Genomic DNA, 20,173 nt, shown 5'->3' on the forward strand with positions numbered 1-20,173 from the left:
TTGATGTTCTTGGATAATATTGGATTTGTGTGGCAGGGACAGTGAGAATTTCCATAGATAGGGAGAATGTTTGGCAAATCAGTTTGGAAATTAATTTGGAAATTAAAGCAGTGTTTCCTAGAGGAAGCAAAGATTGCTGTGCAGATTATGATACACATCATTCTAATAATTAACACTTGCTCCATTTTAATTACCCTCCTGATAACCTGTCACTCTGCTCACACTGGACTTTCTTTGCTGTGTGAGATTTTAGTTTAAAATGTCCCACAATTATTGCTGAGTGCTGAGGAGCTGCTCCAGCCCCAAACTGGCAAACAGAATAAAACAAAAAACAAAAAACAAAAAACAAACAAACAAACAAAAAAAAAACAAAAAAAACAAAAAAAAACAAAAAAAACAAAAAAAAAAAAATTGGTGTTAACCCAAATCTCCAGGGTAGCCAGAGCCCCCCAGGCCCCAGTTAGGGAGTTTTTTTGGGATGTAGTTCTTGGAGCAAGCATCCTAACCTGTGTTACTTCTGACTTATAGGGTATCTTTGTTACTAGGGTTCAGCCTGACGGCCCTGCCTCCAGCCTGCTGCAGCCTGGGGACAAAATCCTGCAGGTAGGGATGTCCTGGGGCACAGCCCCGAGCACTGGGTGGTGTCTGAGCAGCACTGAGCTGCCAGTTTGCTTTTAGGGCACTTGAATGGGATTTCCAGCTCTTACCCCAATTAAACTTTCTGGCCACGGGCACCTGGTTTGGGTCAGAACTCGTGGGCAGTGCCCAGGGCAGGGATTGTCCCTTATGGAGCCTGAGGGGCTGGAGGGTGTCCAGGGCAGGGAATGGAGATGGGAAAGGACTGGAGAGTCCCTGAGGAGATGGGAAGGGGATGGAGAATCCCTGAGGAGCTGGGAAGGGAATGGAGAATCCCTGAGGGGATGGGAAGGGGCTGGAGAATCCCTGAGGGGATGGGAAGGGGCTGGAGAATCCCTGAGGAGATGGGAAGGGGCTCAGGCTGGAGAAAAGGAGGCTCAGGGGGAATTTCTGGCTCTGCACAACTCCCTGCCAGGAGGGGACACTGGGGGGGATTTGGGATCTGAGGAAAGGGAGCAGCTCAGGCTGGGCAGGGGAGGCTCAGGGTGGAGGAATTTTTCCCTCACAGGGTGCTCAAACCCTGTGGATTCTCGGGGTACCAAGTTTTTCCTGTTTTTCCTGGCAATTCCCTGGCAGACATTCCCAGGGATGCTGACCAGCCCTGGCCATTCCCCCGTTGTGCCCCTCAGCTCTTCACTCCAGGTTCAGGCAGATCCTCCTCTCTGGGCTCTCTCCAGTCTCCTTTCCCTCTCTGGCTGTGCCACAGCTGCTGCTGGGGCTCCCTGGGAGGATCCAGCTCACTCTGCCCCAGGATCTCCCAAATCCCTGAGACCCCTCCCAGCCCCCAGTGCAGAATTCCAGGGCTCCATTGATGCCTCGTCTTGGCACAGCTGTCCATGTATTGGGAGTTTTCCCTGCCTGCAATTTGAATTTCTCTTTCCCAGAGGGAAGGTATTTTATTGTATTAAGGCTTTAAGCAGGTCCTGCTCAGACCCCAGAGTCACAGCTTGATTTTAGTGGGAATTAAATCATTCCTTGGAGCACCCAGCCCTGAAACCACCCCACAGAGAACAAGAGAAATCCGTGCTTTATTTCCCTGAGAAATCCTAGTATGTTCATTATTTATTTTTTATTGCCCAATATCCCTTTTTCCCCCCAAAACCAGCCACTAAATCTCCTTCCCTTGTGTTTTCCCTGCTGCAGGCCAATGGTCACAGCTTTGTACACCTGGAACACGAGAAGGCTGTGCTCCTACTGAAGAGTTTCCAGAACACAGTAGACTTAGTTATCCAACGTGAGCTTACTGTCTAAATATTTTTTTATAAATAGTAAATATGTCTAGCCAGATCTAATGTTCAAACAGATTTATACATAGGAAACCAATTTTTTGCCAATTGCTGGACCAATGGCAAACAGTAGTGCCAAATGTATAATACTCTATGTTAGTACCAATCATTGGGAGAAAATATAAGAATTAACTCTATAAATATATTGTTCATGTGGCTCCGTATTAGTTTTACTTGTCAGCCTCTGGCTGTGCATTGGTGCGTTTTTTTAACCAAGTTCCTTCTTAAAAGTCAATTTCATATGATTTCAAAACACAGAAGCACATACAAATCCTTTAGGAATTCTGCTGTCCATCAGAAACACTGCCTCAAAGTTGTAAATGCCTTTATAAAAATGAAATATATTAACCTGTACTTCCCATGAAATATTTCTATCATGTCGCATACGAAAGTATAGAGAAGAAAAATATTTTCATAAACACCTCAAAGAAAGTATATATTAAATTAAATTTAATAATGTTCATTTATTTTCAATGCAAAGATATTCTATGCCTTATGAAAATACCTGTACATATGCCGTGTGTATAGCTGGCTCCGTAGGGATCAGGAACAATTCACTAAACAGGGTGAGAGACTTCTCCAGCTGGAACTCTGGGACCTCTGGGACAAGGAGCCCACGTGGGAATGGGAGATAATGGGATAACAGCTCCCTCTGCAGTGGGATAATTCCCTCTGGAGTGGGGTAACAACTCTCTCTGGAATGGGATAACTCCTTCTGGAATGGGATAACAGCTCCCTCTGTAGTGGGATAATAACTCCTTCTAGAGTGGGATAACTCCTTCTGGAGTGGGATAACAACTCCCTCTGGAATGGATGAATTCCCTCTGGAGTGGGAGAACTCTCTCTGGAATGGGATAATTCCCTCTGGAATGGGATAACTCCCTCTGGAGTGGGATAACAGCTCACTCTGGAGTGGGATAACTCCTTCTGGAGTGGGATAATAACTCCCTCTAGAGTGGGAGAACTCCCTCTAAAATGAGTGAATTCCCATTTGGAATGGGTGAACTCCCTCTGGAATGGGTGAACTCTCTCTGGAATGGGATAATTCCCTCTGGAATGGGATAACTCCTTCTGGAGTGGGATAATAACTCCCTCTAGAGTGGGAGAACTCCTTCTGGAATGGGTGAATTCTCTCTGGAGTGGGATAACTCTCTCTGGAATGGGAGAACTCCTTCTGGAGTGGGTGAATTCCCTCTGGAATGGGATAACTCCCTCTGGAGTGGGTGAGCTCCCTCTGGAATGGGATAACTCCCTCTGGAGTGGGATAACTCCCTCTGGAGTGGGTGAATTCCCTCTGGAATGGGATAACTCCCTCTGGAGTGGGTGAGCTCCCTTGGCTTTGGCTCTTCCCTCGATTCCATGTGCACACACTGCAGGAGAACACCGAGGACAGGCAGGTTTGGCTCACGGATGGAGGAAGGTTGTGATGGTGGCAGTAAAACTCCTTTTGTTGCTGCTAATTTTACTCTTTAATTTCTCATTTCAGACTCCCCATTGACATTGTTGTGTATTTTACCCCCCACCCCCTGCTCCAGGCCCTGCTGGGGATATTCCATGGGTGAGGCTTTCTGGGATCCTGGACTGGAGTCCTGGAAAGGGATGGGTGCAGAGCTGGCACATCCCAGGGAGCAGCAGCTTGGGAGAGGCATTCCCAGCACAGGGACAACCCCTCATGTCCAAATCCTGTCCCCAACAGAGAATCCCAAAGCCCAGACTGTGCCCAGCTGCTCCTTCACCCCAAATAATTTCCCATTTTCCCAGTGCCAGCTCACAGTTCCTGCCAGGTGATGGCAAACCAGGAAAGTTCTCAGCCAGTTGTTCCCACAGTGACCATTTAACATCCTCTAATCCAGTTTCACGTTTCCCAAGGTATTTTTTACATCTGTGTGTGGTGGCAGTGCCAGCCCTGGGAGGGGACAGGGAGCAGGCAGGACAAGGCTGAGGGTGAGGGGGGCAGCTGAGAGCAGAGCCAAGGAAATCCAGGAAAAATCTGAGTAGGAAATGTGCAGTTGGTAGTGAGCACTTGGAGTGTAAAGATAAAACCCTTTCCAGGACCTAAAGAGGCTCCAGGAGAGCTGGAAAGGGACTGGGGATAAGGGATGGAGGGACAGGACACAGGGAATGGATTCCCAGAGGGCAGGGATGGATGGGATATTGGGAATTCCTGGCTGGAAGGGTGGGAGGCCCTGGAATAGAATTCCCAGAGCAGCTGTGGCTGCCCCTGGATCCCTGCAGGGTCCCAGGCCAGGCTGGATGGGTTTGGATCCCCTGGGACACTGGGAGGTGTCCCTGCCATGGCAGGGGTGGCACTGGGTGGGCTCTGAGGTCTCTTCCCACCCAAACCATTCTGGGATGCTGTGACCCCCCTCTGCTGGAATTGAGCATTGAATTACCTGATTAAATCAGAAATGCCCCTGGAGATAAATCAGCAATCAAAAATGTCCCTGGACAGAAATCAGAATCAGAAATGTCCCTGTACAGAAATCAGAAATGCCCCTGGACAGAAATCAGAATCAGAAATGTCCCTGTACAGAAATCAGAAATGCTCCTGGACAGAAATCAGAATTAGAAATGCCCCTGGACAGAAATCAGAAATGCTCCTGTACAGAAATCAGCAATGTCCCTGTACAGAAATCAGAATCAGAAATGCCCCTGTACAGAAATCAGAATCAGCAATGTCCCTGTACAGAAATCAGCAATGTCCCTGTACAGAAATCAGAATTGCCCCTGTGCAGAAATCAGCATCAGAATTGCCCCTGGACAGACACAGGAGCACAGAGCTGAGGGGAGGCAATGGCAGGACAGGGAATGCAAACCCAGGGAAAGGAGCCCAGCCATGGACCAGGGAGGGCCCAGGGGAGGCTCCTGGGGGGATCAGGGTGTTTATTCCCAGGAACTCCCCTGGCTGAGGGAGGGACAGGGGCTCTGTGAGCCTGGCACAGCTCCCAGGGTGGCACAGGGGTGGCAGGGCTGGGGGCAGCACCCCCTTTCCTGGCAGGGGTGGGACACAAACAAACACAGCAGGATTTCCTTCCCTGAGGTGGCAGAGCCCTGAGCTGCCCAGAGCAGGTGCTCAGAGGTGTTTCCCCCCTGGAGACATCCCAGCCCAGCTGGACACGCTCCCTGGAGGTGCCTGCTGCGATTCTGGGATGTCACAGCTGGATTCCCACAGGGAGCTGGGGATGTCTGTGCAGCTGGAGCTCCCTGCCTTGCCCCTCCCCACCCCTCTGGCAGCCCCAGGCCGTGCCCACACAACTTTTTGGGCAGCAGTTTGGACAGGACAGGGATCTGTGGGTCCGTGGGGAGCTGGCTTGGCCCTGCAGCCACGGCTGGGCACCAGGACCAGGCACAGCACCCAACCCCAAAAAGCACCATTTGCAAATCATGGGATTTCAGACCAAAAAAAAACCCAAAAAAAACCCAAAAAGAGCTTTTTGCCAATGCTCTCCAGCTGATGGAGTGGGAGTGACTGACTGGCACCATGGCATGGGGCAGGATTCCCGGGTTCTGGGCACTCCAGGTGGCACTGGGACTTTTTTGTGTCCCCTCCCTGGGCAGGGCACTCACTCATCACTTCAGTTTTCTACCTGTGAGTACTGTATCCAGTTCAGAACCAACAGCTTCCTTTAGTAAAGATTTTACCATTTTATAAAAGACATGTTTAATTATGATGGAGATGGCTGTATTGTAATTAATATTTTGAGATAATTGTGATTTTGAGCTTAAATTATATACAGAAATGGTCATTTTTGTATGTGTTCAAAGATTGCTATATTCCAGATGACTGTACTTTTCAGTTGAATTCCAGTATCCATGTAAATAAAGCTGAATGAGGAAATATTTACTACTTTATTAACATAGATTGTGAATGTACTTCATGTTTTTTGCAGTATAAAAGACTTACTGAACTTGAAAGCTGCTTCATTTTATGTGCAAAAAGGTTACTTCAAAAATTCTATTTTAAATCTATTGATTGAGTGCAATCAGCTCCTGTCCCTTGGCACATGCAGGGTGTCCCTGGCCCCTGCATTTTGCAATTTTGCAGATGCTCCTGTGCAGAGGGAGCCCAGGGACTGAGCCCATGCTGTGCAGTGCAGCAGAGCCATTTTCGGCTTTGCTGCACCCACCTTTTTCAGTATTTCCAAAAAAAAAAAAAAAAAAGTGTTTTGAATAACATTAAAAAGTCTCTTTATTGTATAAATAATAAAAACGTCACCTTATTGTAAGGCTTTTGGGTGGTTTGGTTTTTTTTTTTTCCCCTGGCAGAGAGGAGGTTTCAGAGGGTGGGGAAGGGGCTGGAAAATTTGGTAACTCCCAGCTGGTCCAGCTGCAGCCACTGGGAGACATCAAATATGGAGTGAAGTGATGGAAATGGGGAGGGAAACTCAGCTTTGGTGGCTTTGGGGGCAAATGTGAGCAAGGACAGATGTAGGGATGGATGAAAGGACAAAATGTGTGGAAGGAAAATGCCTGGAGGACAAATGAATGGAAGAAATGGATGAAAGGACAAAATGTGTGGAAACAAAAGGGGGCAGGGGGCTCCATCCTGCTGGATGCTCCAGCTGTCCCCTGTGTCACTGCACAGGCACTGCCACCCACTTCCCACGGGACAGAGCCTCCCTTCCCACTCCCACTGCCCCAAACCCTTCCCACACAGGGCAGTGCCCCCATTCTCCTGCCCAGAGTTCTGGTCCCCTGAGCCATCCCTGCCCAGCTGGAAGGGAGAGCTCAGTGTTTTATTTCATCTGGACATGTTTAAAAGATGGGAATTTTAGTGTGGAATTAAATCCTGCTGTGCTACAGAACCTCCAGGGCTGTGCCCATGAGAGACCCTGAGGGGCTGGAGCGTGTCCAGGGCAGGGAAAAGGGCTGGGAAGGGGCTGGAGAATCCCTGAGGGGATGGGAAGGGGCTGGAGAATCCCTGAGGGGATGGGAAGGGGCTCAGGCTGGAGAAAAGGAGGCTCAGGGGGAATTTCTGGCTCTGCACAATCCCTGCCAGGAGGGGACACTGGGGGGATTTGGGATCTGGGAACAGGGACAGGAGAGGGAACTGCCCCAGGGGAGGCTCAGGGTGACACCAGCAGGAATTCCCCACGGAAAGGGAGCTCAGGCACTGGAAGGTGGTGCAGCCCCACCCAGAGAACTGTTACCACTGAAGATCCACTGCAGGACACTTGGAAGAGTTTTGAACAAGACAAGTTCTCCAAGTTCCCACGTACAAAGCTCAATTTCAGCTTGAGGGAGCCAAAGCAGACGTGCAAAGGGAACATTTATTGTCTGGTGTCTCTCAGCTGAGCCCTGCACACACCTGGGCACCTCTCAGCACCTCAAACACTCCACCACACCCACAGCAGGGGCAGCTCTGGGAAACAGGAGCCAACAGGGATATAAAAACCACAGAAATGTTCCCTCTGCTCTGGCCCCAGTTTGATGGTGACATGATGAGACACCCAAGCTTCCCTTGCTGGCCTGTGCCACAAACAGTGCAAACAGAGTGTGGGGTGCAGAAATCCCTGCTGGCACATGCAGAGGGCAGGGAATGTTTCACAGCTGGGCTCCAGGCTGGCCAGACTCCCAGCCAGGGGCAGAAGGATGGAGGCAGTGCAGCCCAGGGGTGCTGGGGGCACAGGGGGGACCTGGCTGCTCCTGTGGGGCTGGAAAGTGGCTCTGCAGGGATTGCAGCAGTGCAGCTGTGCCCTGGGCCAGGCCAGGCTCAGGAAGGGTGCCCAGGGCTCAGAGGGGTGCCCAGAGGGGTGCCCAGGCTCAGGAGGGATGCCCAGGCTCAGAGGGATGCCCAGGAAGGTACCCAGGCTCAGAGGGATGCCCAGGCTCAGGAAGGTGCCCAGGAAGGGTGCCCAGGCTCAGGAAGGTGCCCAGGCTCAGGAGGGATGCCCAGGCTCAGGAAGGTGCCCAGGGAGGTGCCCAGGCTCAGGAAGGTGCCCAGGCTCAGAGGGAGGCTCAGGAAGGTGCCCAGGGAGGTGCCCAGGTCAGGAGGGAATTCTGCCCCTCAGGTACTCCAGCACTGCAGCCGTGCCCTTGGCCAGCACGGCGGCGCGGGGCGTGCGGAACGGGTTCCCCTCCAGCAGCAGGCTCCTGCAGACAGGGGTCACAGCTGGGGTCAGAGCTCTGGCACACACACACTCATCCACTGCACACTCATTTCTGAGGGCTTTGACATTCCTGGGTAATTCCTCTTCTGCCCTGCCCAAGGAGTTTGGGTTTCTGCTGCCCTCGTTCTCAGCAGCTGAATTTGAATTGATGCTGAGAAGTCAGTGGGGGTGTGCACACACCCCACTCCTCCAGCAGGAGCAAGAACAGAACTTCTGGGATACAGAATCAGAATTCCAGAGTGGCTCAGGCTGGCCCAACCTCCCTGCTCCACCACAGCATGACTGGGAGCACAGAAAATGTCACCCCCAGGGCTCCAGCACGAGCTTCACACAACCCACAGACCCTCAACACCAGCTCTGAATGATCACACAACTCCCACAGCTCTCTGCAATGCTGAAATTAGGGAAGAGATTATGGAAAAAATTGTCCTGTTCTCCAGAGAGACCCCTTTAGGCAAACCCCACACCCTGCCAATGGGTGCTGGCAAACATTGCCTGAAGAACTCAGACAGAAAATGTGTTTCTAACACATCTAACCACACACCTGAGGTTCTCACAGTTGCCCAGCTCTGGGGGCACCTGGAGGAGATCATTGTTCTGCAGATCCAGAGTTCCCAGCTTGTCCAAGCCCTTCAGCTGCACAGGGTCGATGGATCCCACCTGGTTGTTGCTGAGCAGGATGGTCTCCAGGGCTGGGAGGTGATACAGGACACTGGGAAACACCTTAAACCTTCAGGAGGAGAAAGGAGGGACAGTCAGAAACAGGGCATTCAAAAGAGGAGCATTCATGGGAGCTCCCAGCTGGTGAAAGAGGCTCCTTGTGCTCACATAACAGGAAAATTGTCAAATTCAGCCCAGCTCTTTTTATTATTGTATTAAAAAAAAAAGTCTAAAGAGTTGCTCACCTATTAAAAGCCAGATTTATTGTGTGCAGTCTTTTCAGAGCCTCCATTTCCTCAGGCAAGGCTGTCAGAACATTGTTTCTGTTATCCAAGAAAGACAAACAACAAGAACTAAACTTTGTCAGGGGTTTGGTTGAGGATTCCCAGATCAGCTACAAAGTCTGAGGTCACCTCACTGCCCCATGACAGGACAGGAGCAGGCCAGGGATCCCCATTTCTGCCAGGAGGACTCTCAAAGCCTGTCCCCTGAAGATTCCCAAGCACCCAAACTGCACAAACCTGCCTGGAAACTGAGCTCCTTGTTTCCAGAGGAAATCCAAGTGCCCAGACCCTGCAGCCAAAGTGAATCACTCAGGTCACTGTGGAGCTCCCCAAAACCAACGGGTTGAGCTAATCCTGATCTAAACAATGCAGGAGCATTTCTCAGGAATCAGAGGAGGCAGAGTGACAACAAGGAACCATCTCTTGCTTCTCTTGCTGGCAGTGCAACCAAATCTGCACCTTCCCTGTGCTAATTCCCAGGATTTTTTGGTGTGGTTTTTTCCTGGGGGGTGGTGGGAATGTTTTGAAATACAACATCTCAGAACCCTCCTCTGAGTGAGGCAGGATCTCTCCTCCACAAGGCTCAGAACTGATCCATTTCTTTTTGTCTCTTCTTTAGGAAAAGCCCAAATTTAGGCCACATCCTATTCCAGCTCTGCCACGGAGGAATTTTGGGAGTGAGAGATGATTTCAGTGCTGCCATCCCACTGGAACAGATGGCTGCTTTAGGGAGGCAGGGAAAGAAGTTCCCAGGCAAGGAAGTGTAAAAAAAAACCATCACCAACCTCAGATCCAAATGGGTCAATTTTTGGAGCAGGCACAGCTCTGAGGAAATGGAGGAGATTTTGTTGAAGCCCAGGCTGACATCACAAACTGTGTCCTTCAGCTCCACAAGCCTGAAGCACAAAAGGAAGATGCTCTCATCATGGTTGCTTTGTAAATTATTAAAAACCTGGTTTATTCCACAAATCAAGGACATGTTGTGTTTTTTTTTCTGAAGGGGTTTAGGGGAGATCATGGGAGATCACCTGTGAGAGCTGCAGCTCCTCCAGCCTCACACAGGGGGTAAGGCAAAGCTCCAATCAGTGATCTACAGTCATCAGATTGCATTTTCTCTCACAAATATTGCCACCAAAGCCTCCTCAGTAAATGCAGCCAGGATCTATCTCAGAGACCAAGGCACAGGTGACATCACTGCCACCTCCTGCCCTGGAGATGTTTGAACACACACTTTACCCACCTCCTTCTGCAGCCAAAAAACCTGACAAATAATCCTATTTTTCCCATCTTTTGGTTCTGCTCCCCTGCTGTGCTGTCACAAACCCTGGGAGTATCTGCTGCTGCTTGTGGAAGGTTATTTATTGCACTGACATGCTTTGGGGTAAAGGTTTTAACAGCTCCACAAGTTCCCTGTTGAACCCCTCAAACAGAATCTCTAAAACAAAAGGCAATTAAATGAGAAAACACTGCTGTCTGCACTGGCTGGAAGCTCTGAGGCAGCTGCACACTCCCCCACAGCCACCCCAGGGAATCCAGCAGCTTCACACAGTGACAAAGCACAGGATGCACAAGCAGCAGCTCCCAAATCTGAGTCTTTTTGTCCCTCTGGGATTGCACCTCCCCGAGCTGTCTGTGCCAGAGTGTCTGTTCAGCACATCTGGGAACAAATCCAGCTGTCAAAAACCAGTGTGCATGATCTTTGGGGGCTCCCAGAGACACAGCAACCCTCCTCCTGCCACAGAGGGATTATTTGCTGCCAGCAGTGCCAGGGAAAGCTTTTCCTTGGCTGAGGCTGGTGCCTCCTCCCAGTGGGATTTGTGTGCACAGACAGCTCAGGGATGCTGCAAACAGAGGCAGGAGAGCAAACCCCAGCTGGGAACGGCAGCAGTACCTCGGGGGGATCTCCCTGAGCTGGTTCTTGCTGAAGTTCACGGTGGCCACGGGATTGGAGCCCACGGCGTCGAACACGGCCTGGGGGATCTCTGCAGCCTGCTTGTCACTGGGGCAGGAGAGACACCAATTAACCCCTCATTAGCAGGAGAGACACCAATTAACCACTCATTAGCAGGGCATTGCAGAGGAGATAACAGCAGGACACAGCTGACAGGTGGCGAAAGCTCCCAGCACTGCCCCGTGCCCCAAACTGGATTTTTTTTTCCCCTTTCCCAACCCTTCCAAGTTCATTGAAGGAATAGCTGAGCAGACACTCCCCTACTACAAGATGTTCTGGGACTCAGTGAAAATCATACAGAGTTTCAAAGGTACTAAAAGCACTTCAATGAGGTACTGCAGAATATTTGATAATACCAAAAAAAATTAATCCAAACCCCACAATCTAAAACTGCCCAGGAATTAAAGGGGGAAATGCCCACAGCAGGGTTTGTGGACGGCTTGGTGGATGATGAAGGTGAGGAAAAAAAACCCACAAGCATAAAATAGGATAAAATAAAAGTATTCTGGATGGGTGATACTCCCAAATACCTGTATTCCAATAATTTCAGGGTGGTTATGGCGTGGATGTTGACCTTGGACTGGCTGGGAAGAGTCATGGCTGTCACAGGAGGTTCCTCACTGGGGCCAGGGCCATCATCTGGGGACACCAGGGGGTGCAGGGACACAGCTGAGCTGCTCTGAGGGGCAGCAGCCACCACCCCCCTGCTCTGCTCTGCCTCAACTCAAAAGCAGCAGATTATTCCAATCATTTCCTGATAAAGGGTTTGTTTGCCATCTTGGATTTGGGGGCTCTTGGAGGGTGAAGGAGGGAGAAGGGGTGACCTGGACTTTGTGAAGCAGAGATGTGCTGCTGGCAGCTCTCTGTGAGGCTCTGCCACAACTACAAAAACCAGGGAATTCTGTCTGGAAATGATGACCTAGAGCAGCTTTATCCACACCAGCACATCTGACCACAATCCCAGGTGAAGCATTAATATTTACAAACCCTCCTCTGTGAAGTTCATTCTGATTACTCCCCACAATCCACATGGAAAAGCTCCTGCAGGCCTGAAATGGGAATTCCCATCCAGCTGAGCAGGGTGAATCTGCTTTTGTAAAGGACAATCCTCAATTCAGAATGTTTAATATTCAGTGTTAGCTATTAGGATAAGAAAAAGAAACAGAAATTATTACTGCAGGATAACTGGGGGGACCTGGATTCAAACAACATCCTCCCTAAATTCTAATTGACTTTAATTTCTTAAAATATTCTCTTCAAAATGAAGTGGAAGAAAACAACATACCTTGGATTTTGCTTCTCAGATATTTCAGAAGTTCCTGGGTACCTTTCTTTAAAAAATTAAAAAACAGACCCCAAGTCACTCAGCAGTATTTGTGCAGCTGGGGGGACAATGCAGGGGGACAATGCCAGCACACAAATCCCACTGAAAATCCCACAGCAGCTTGGCAACTTGTTTAGTTATCATTTTATTTATTGCAGCTGAACATTTCTGATCCTCAACCACAGCCCCAGGCTCCTTTGTAGCTCCTTATGTGAAGATTTTTGCCACTTTTAAGAGCAAGTGAGAAATTTCCAAGGAGCTTAATTTTCATTTTAAAAAGCTCCAGCACAATTTGCTGCAGAGACAGATTTACAGTTTGTCACTGAAGCTGACTGACCATTGTTCTGCTTTTTTTTTATGGCCCAAATCATAAACTCCAGGAAAATCATGGTAGTTTGCATCATTTGCAGGGATTTCTAACAGCTCCAAAGATGTGATTTTGGGTTTGGGATGTGATTTTGCAGGTTTGGGATGTGATTTTGCAGGTTTGGGGGATGTGATTTTGCAGGTTTGGGGGATGTGATTTTGCAGGTTTGGGGGATGTGATTTTGCAGGTTTGGGGGATGTGATTTTGCAGGTTTGGGGGATGTGATTTTGCAGGTTTGGGGGATGTGATTTTGCAGGTTTGGGGGATGTGATTTTGCAGGTTTGGGGGATGATTTTGCAGGTTTGGGATGTGATTTTGCAGGTTTGGGATGTGATTTTGCAGGTTTGGGGGATGATTTTGCAGGTTTGGGGGATGATTTTGCAGGTTTGGGGGGTGATTTTGCAGGTTTGGGGGGTGATTTTGAAGGTTTGGGGGTGATTTTGAAGGTTTGGGGGTGATTTTGCAGGTTTGAGGGGTGATTTTGCAGGTTTGGGGGATGATTTTGCAGGTTTCAGAACCAAGGATTGACCTAAAGTCCTGGATGTCAATGAACATTTCCCCTTCCAGCTGACACAGCCTAAGAGACTGGATGAACAGAGAGGGATAAAGGGAATGGGGATGCTGAAAAGGAAGGAATTGTCCCAAGGAGACAGGAAGGGAGAGTGGGGCTGGCAAGGGAAGCCAAGCTGGGAAGTTTTGAGGGAAAGGTGAAGGTCAAGCTGAAATCTCAGTAACAGTGTGAGGAGGAAAGCAGAGAGCAAGGCAAAGCTCCAGAGCCAAGTAATAGCAGAGGAGTTAATAAAAACAGACCAGGATTTACCAGAAATTCATCAAGAAGCAGGAATGGGGTTGGAATGAGAGGCCTGAGGAAGAGAAGGTGAGCTGGGCAGGGCTGGAAGAGAGAAGAAAAGAATCTGCTGCTCCTCTACACTCACTCCAGTCCTTTATCTCAATATCCACCTGCTCCAAGCAGTGCCTGGGGAGCCCTAAAGCTCCTCCATCAATTGCTCCTCTAAATCAAGTGGAAAAAAATCCAGCCAGGCAGAGAAAATTGCAGCCCCATGAATTTGCAGTGCTGGTGATGGGTCCAGGCAGCACAAACAGGTTTCCTGTGCCTGGCCTTTGCTCCAGGTGGGAAATACAGCCCAGCAGGGACACTGAGGCAGCAAATCCTCAGGAATCCAGGAGGAGCAGAAGCCCAGCAGCCCTGACTCAGCCTCCCTTCCAGGAACACTTTGGCCAAGGGCTCATTAACCCAGGGCACACTCTGCTCCCTCAGCCAGGCACACCAGGGCTTCCCTCTCCTGACAGATGTTACAGATTTCACTGCAACACACATTTGTCAGTTCTGCTTATTTTTGGAGCATCCCAGGGCTCTGGGAACATTGATTTTACAACCCTGGCAGAGGCACAGAAGTAGGAATGTACAGCATCACTGAGGGGAGGGGCCTGGCAGGGTAAAAATACCAGGGAACTCTGCAGCAGGAGTGGTGGCCTCCTAAGGACTCCTTTTCTTGGGAACCACCCACACCCTCCCTTTGCTGCCTCCCTACAAGAGAACTGAATCCCACATCTTAATTAAGACAAGGCCTTAAATCCCATCTCATTCCACCCCTGCTATGGCAGGGACACTTTCCACTGTCCCACAAGCCCCAAAATCCAACCTGACTCTGGGCACCTGTGCCAGGGCCTGCCCACCCTGCCAGGGAACAATTCCTGCCCAAAATCCCATCCAGCCCTGCCCTCTGGCAGTGGGAGCCATTCCCTGTGTGCTGTCCCTCCATCCCTTGGGAATTGTCTCTCTCCATCTTTGCTGCAGCTCCTTCAGGCCCTGCAAGGCCACCCTGAGCTCACCCCAAAGCTTCTCCTCTCCAGGTGAACATTCCCAGCTCTCCCAGCCTTTCCTCCATCCCTCTGACCATGCTGGTGGCTCCTCTGGGCCCTCTCCAGCAGCTCCAGCTCCCTCCTGTGCAGGTGTTCACTCACACACAAACCCCAGGGCTTACTTGCAGCAGGTCTCTCCGAATGGTTCTCAAAGGATTTCCCTCCAGTGCCAGGAATTTCAGCTGGGGGAGGTTCCCCAGGGTGTAAGGCAGCCTGCAGAGGGGAAACAACTGATTCCAGAGCAGCTCCAAAACAACTGCTAAAGAATGTGCAATGCCTGGTCAGAGAGGATCCTCAAGCTCAGGTTCAAAGGAAGAGATGCAGGATCCCAAATTAACTTCAGCTCCCAAATCCCTGAGCTCCCTTTCCATGGGGAAATTCCTGCTGGTTCCACCCTGAGCCTCCCCTGCCCAGCCTGAGCTGTTCCCTCTCCTCCTGTCCCTGTTCCCAGATCCCAAATCCCCCCAGTGTCCCCTCCTGGCAGGGAGTTGTGCAGAGCCAGAAATTCCCCGAGCCTCCTTTTCTCCAGCCTGAGCCCCTTCCCATCCCCTCAGGGATTCTCCAGCCCCTTCCCATCCCCTCAGGGATTCTCCAGCCCTTTCCCAGCTCACTCAGCTGCTCCTCACAGCACTTCCAAGTCACACCTCAGTCACAGGCAGAACACAGAACATTTTAAAAGTCCCACTTTGATCACAGCAATCCCACAGAGGGTTCCTTCATCCCATGGCTGAGTCATTCCTGAAGTTCCCTTCCCCCAGGAGGGAAGGAGGAGCTGCCACCACCCAGCCCAGCCCAGGTGCCACTATTACCTACTGATGTCATTGTTGGCCAGGTCGAGCCTCTCCAGCTTCTGCAGCACTGTGATCTCCTCGGGCACTGCCTTGATCTTGTTGTCCCTGAGCTCCAGCACACACAGGGAGCTCAGCTGCTTCAGATTCTCTGCATTCAGCATCTCAATCTGATTCTCCCCAGCGTGCAATTCCTACAGGAACAAAGAGCACCACAACTCTGGAAAAATTCCTTTATCATTTATCTCCTAAATCATGACATCAGCAGTCCTCAGCATGATAATGTGAGGAATATGAACATCTTGATTCCCTTTCATCTGCCTACAAAACACCTGGATATAACCTGATTATGTTAAAAGGAAAAACAGTGTATTCACTCTGTAGTTACAAAGAAAAAATGATAATGAACAAAGTGAAATTTATCCAGAAAAAGTTCCCAGAGATAAAAAATAACTGTTGCAGGCAATATTAGATTCAGCTTTCAGTCACTCCTCTCCTAAACACTTTTTATTTTCCAAATCTGGAAACTCATCTTTGAAAAGGTTGAATAATGAGGGCAGTGAGAGAAGCTGCAGGTGGGGATGCATTAAACAGAGTTCCAAACCCAGAGCTGCCATCTGGTTTTGATCACAGACCTCACAAAAGCTGTGTTTAAAGTAAGTGCCATTGTTTCACAGCTGACATCTCCAGCAGAGCAGCCATGCCAAGCTCACCTTCAGCAGCTTGCAGGAGGGAAGCTCGGGCAAGGCACGCAGCTTGTTTTTCCTCAGGTACAGCTGCTCCAGGGATGCCATGGTTGCTAATTTAGGAGGAACTGTTTCCAGGTAGTTTTTGGTACAATCCAGTTGCCTCAAGCCTGTGGAAGTCAATGTCCAGTGATAAACAGCAAGAAGAGAGGATAAAATTACCTTTCTACAGCAGCATAATTATGCTGGGGTTTAATTTACAATAAACACAACAACATTTTGCCAAACAGATTCTAGAAGTAGTAACTCTGATTTTCCTGAGGAAACAGTAACTCTTTAAAGATCTGTTTTACAACCCTGCTAAACACAAGCACAGCACTGGCTGCTTGGCATTGAATAACCCAAGGAAAGTGATTTACTTTTCATGGCACTGAGGTCTGCAGGCAGCTCCCTGAGCTGGTTACAGGCCAGATTGAGCCTCACCAAGTTCAGCAGCAGAGCAAAACTGCTGGGGATGGCTGTGAGCTGGTTGTTGGACACATCCTGCAGGTTGGAACAGAGAGAGAGACACATGAGAGGTGCCTGAAACATCCCAGGAGTGCTGCTGCTGCAAAGTTAATTAGTGGCAGAACAGTCAAATTAGATGGCTGCAACAGGCACAAGTGTGAGAGAGGAAACAACTCCCCCAGGACTGACAGATCACCAGGGATTCCAGCTTTCCCAAAATATGTCAGGCCAAGAGCAGGCCTTTGGACTGGCTCTTTCAAATGCTGTTTATTGTATCTAACTGATATAGTTATTTATCCTGGTGGGTCACAAGAGCCCAGCCCACACCTTTCAGCCACAGCTATAGGTTCCTCTAAAGCCAATTTCAGTTTTGGTTACAATTAATTATTTTTTAAAACCTGACAACTAATTAACACATTGACTATTATTTATAGCTTATAAATAGTAACATTACCATCTGTACGTTATCATATTGTAATTATAAAAAGTCAATATATTACAATTTAAAGAAAAGTTGCTTTTTAGTTTCTTTGTAGTGGAAAGTTTTGAGATTTTTCTTTTTTACTTGTAACATGGTATTTTAGTTTGCTCGTGAAAACTTTTTTGCTTGGTAAAAACATTTTTTGAGGTGGATTTATTTTTGTAATCCCTTTCTAACTCACATGCTAACATACACTTTGCCTTCTAGTTATCCAGTAAAACTAGCTCAACAGTTTTTCTATATCAAAATTTGCTATCATTTCTATTCCTTCTTCAAATTCTACATTCAAAGATCTTTCTGTTGCATATCTGTAAAACCTTCCTGTCAAATCCTTATCCTTCCCAAACTAAAAATAAACCCCACCATGCACTGACACTGGAATATTTGCAAAGTTCTGCCACTGAGGCAGAGGGAATCCCAGGGATTTTTACCCAGCAGTGGGAAAACAAGGAGAAATCCTTCCCAAAGAAGGAAAGAGGGCTGAAGTTGTGCTTTACCAGCTCCTCCAAGCTGAGGAGCTGCCCCAGCCCCTCGGGCAGCTGGCTCAGCTGGTTGTGCTGCAGCAGGAGGCTCCTCAGACGGGGCAGCTGCAGCAGCTCCTCGGGAAGGCTCCTCAGCTGGTTGTGGCTGGGGTGGAAATTTGGAACACAAAGGGAAAGGAAAAAAACACTCAGGAGTTTTCAGGATTGTAACTGCACACAGAATGTTTGTGTCACACAGCCTGCTGGTTGGGACACTGCCACCTCTAAGGAAAACCTGGCAACAATTAATTATCTTTATTTATTTGTTCAAGAAGACTTTTAATCCTACTCTGAATTTACAATATTTTTTGGTTTTTTTTGTTTATGTACTTCACACACACAGTGGTAGCATAACCTCTCCTTGTGCACAAATTTACAAAATTACCCCAGTAAACAGAAGATTCTGAACCTTCCAGCACAAACAAGATCTGCACAGTTATTTACAATGTGCATTATTCATGACTGGAAATGTCTCATCCTCAGAACTGCCTGACTGAAGCAAATAGTGCAAATAAATATTTTGTGTATGATTATTCAGAACAACACTGTTTGCACCTTCCAAGCAATTGTGACTTTGAGTATCAGTGAAAACAATTCCAACAAAGGCCACCAGTTTTGATCCAAAACTGTTAACATATATAATATATGATTATATTCTATAGAGAGTAATCTGGCATTAATTTTTTGACGGAAGGGTTGATATCCTGCAAACTCTCACTCACACCTGAAAGCCACTGCAGCATTTCTCATGTTTGCTGTGTTACATGGCCTTACCTGACATCGAGTTTCTGGAGATTTTCAAGTTGCCCTAAAGCAGAAGGAAGTGATGTGAGTTGATTGTCATGCACCTGGAAAAGAGAACACAGTTACTCATTTGTACCTTGGAGGTACAAAAGAACCCCTTGGAGGGGTTTTTCCAGGAATTCCTCTCTACCATCCCATCCCTCTGGCAGTGGGAAGCCACTCCCTGTGTCCTGGCACTCCAGGCACCAGGGAAACTGGAGAACAAAGACCAGGACAAGGCTTCCCACATTGCACCCGGAGCCACGAGAGCAGGGAGGGATCCCTGCACTCACATCCAGCACGGTGAGCGCAGGCAGCAGCTGCACGTCCTCGGACAGGCTCTGCAGCTTGTTGGAGGCCAGGATCAGCTTGGTCAGGTCGGTCTGCTCCCACCAGCGATCCGCAGCTCCGAAGGACAGGTTGTGCTGGGCTTCCTCCGGGGGATCCAGGTTAATCCTCCACACGTGCTCGGGCACTGCAGCACAGACACAGCCCAGCTGAACCCGCAGGGCTCTGCTCCAGCGTTCCACTGCCAGGGCTGGCATGGGTGTGAAACCACTGAGAGGCTGGGAAGGGACATTGATGGTGTCTAGTTCCCACCCTTCTGCCTTGGGGGATGGCATATATACAGGTAAATATATAGGATGCATACAGGCATATGCATGTGTGTACACATATAAAAAAGCACATATACATAGATACATACATATATACATACATGTACATATGCATACAGGCATTTGCATGTGTGTGTACATATATAAAAACATGCACATATACATATACATATACATATACATATACATATACATATACATATACATACATATAGATATAGATATACATATACATGATGTATACAGATATATGCATGTGTGTGTACATATATAAAAACATGCACATACACATAGATATATACATATATATACACATATATATACACACATATATATACGTATATATATACATATACTCATACATATATATATACATATACATACAGGATACATACAGGCATATGCATGTGTGTGTACATATACAAAAACATGCACATATACATATACACATATATACATATACATATACATATATACATATATACATATATATACATATACACATATACACATATACACATATACATATATATATATACATATATACATATATACATATATACATACATGTACATATATACATATACACATACATATACACATACATATACATACACGCATACATACATACACACATATATATATAAAACACACACATCCCTGTAGTCACTCTAGAGCCCATTCTAGAGACACTGCAGCAGAGCTAACAACAAGAAACACGCCAGAAGCCCACAGCACGAGCGGACGGCGCCGCCCGGTTCCCGGGCTGTGTCACGCACCGTGGCCGAGGCCGCGTCCCGCCAGGTTGAGCTGCCCGCTGCGCCGCGCCAGCCGCAGCAATCCCTGCGGCACCGCCGCCTCCGGCTCGGCCGCCCGCCCGAACCGCGGCCCCGCGCCGCCACCGCCTGCCCGCGGCCGCCGAGCCGCCGCCATCGCCGGCACTGCTGGAGCCGAGCTGGAGCCGTGCTGGAGCTGGAGATGGAGCTGGAAGCGGAGCCGCCCCTCACGGGCGGGGCGCCGCCGCCGCCATTTCCCGCCCTCGGTGCCGAAATGGAGCCGCGCTGAGGGCGCCGCGCTGAGCCCCGACCGAAGCGCGGAGAAACGCTCCGTGATAATTGATAAATGGTTCGTGTTGATCAGAGAAGTGTTGGAGTTTGTATAAACCAGAATGCTTAAAATAAGCATTTATCTAGATCCATCATTTGTCAAGTATGTGATTCCAGAAACTCACTTCAGGCGCTTGCTCTTCACTAAGCCTCATTAGTTTTATACCACTGTTCTTTAATTC

At 48.7% G+C, this 20,173-nt stretch overlaps 2 protein-coding genes across 3 annotated transcripts in view; one reads left to right on the forward strand and one right to left on the reverse strand.

Moving 5' to 3' along the window:
- Positions 1 to 2,188, forward strand: part of LRRC7 (leucine rich repeat containing 7) — a 98,091-nt gene extending 95,903 nt beyond the window's left edge. The window contains 2 exon segments of the mRNA XM_056497490.1: positions 529 to 603; positions 1,780 to 2,188. Coding sequence (XP_056353465.1) covers positions 529 to 603; positions 1,780 to 1,887 — 183 coding nt within the window. The 3' untranslated portion in view covers positions 1,888 to 2,188.
- Positions 2,189 to 7,173: 4,985 nt separating this feature from the next.
- Positions 7,174 to 19,864, reverse strand: LRRC40 (leucine rich repeat containing 40). 2 transcript variants are annotated; one of them, XM_056498125.1, is made up of 17 exons: positions 19,665 to 19,862; positions 18,562 to 18,743; positions 18,260 to 18,333; positions 17,462 to 17,591; positions 16,396 to 16,519; positions 16,004 to 16,146; positions 15,312 to 15,484; positions 14,625 to 14,715; positions 12,213 to 12,258; positions 11,458 to 11,566; positions 10,868 to 10,975; positions 9,762 to 9,872; positions 8,938 to 9,015; positions 8,577 to 8,762; positions 7,889 to 8,015; positions 7,766 to 7,791; positions 7,174 to 7,705 (listed from the first exon to the last, which is right to left on the reverse strand). In XM_056498125.1, the coding sequence occupies exons 1-15, from the start codon at positions 19,816 to 19,818 to the stop codon at positions 7,910 to 7,912; spliced, it is 1,815 nt and encodes a 604-aa protein (XP_056354100.1). In that variant the 5' UTR covers positions 19,819 to 19,862; the 3' UTR covers positions 7,174 to 7,705; positions 7,766 to 7,791; positions 7,889 to 7,909. The 2 variants fall into 2 exon arrangements, 1 of the variants encoding a protein (XP_056354100.1); XR_008841121.1 differs by lacking the exons at positions 7,174 to 7,705; positions 7,766 to 7,791; positions 7,889 to 8,015 and having other exon boundaries at positions 8,740 to 8,762; positions 8,938 to 8,998; positions 19,665 to 19,864.
- Positions 19,865 to 20,173: the final 309 nt, after the last annotated feature.

This window comes from Oenanthe melanoleuca, chromosome 8, assembly GCF_029582105.1.
Source record: "Oenanthe melanoleuca isolate GR-GAL-2019-014 chromosome 8, OMel1.0, whole genome shotgun sequence".
Taxonomy (NCBI): domain Eukaryota; kingdom Metazoa; phylum Chordata; class Aves; order Passeriformes; family Muscicapidae; genus Oenanthe; species Oenanthe melanoleuca.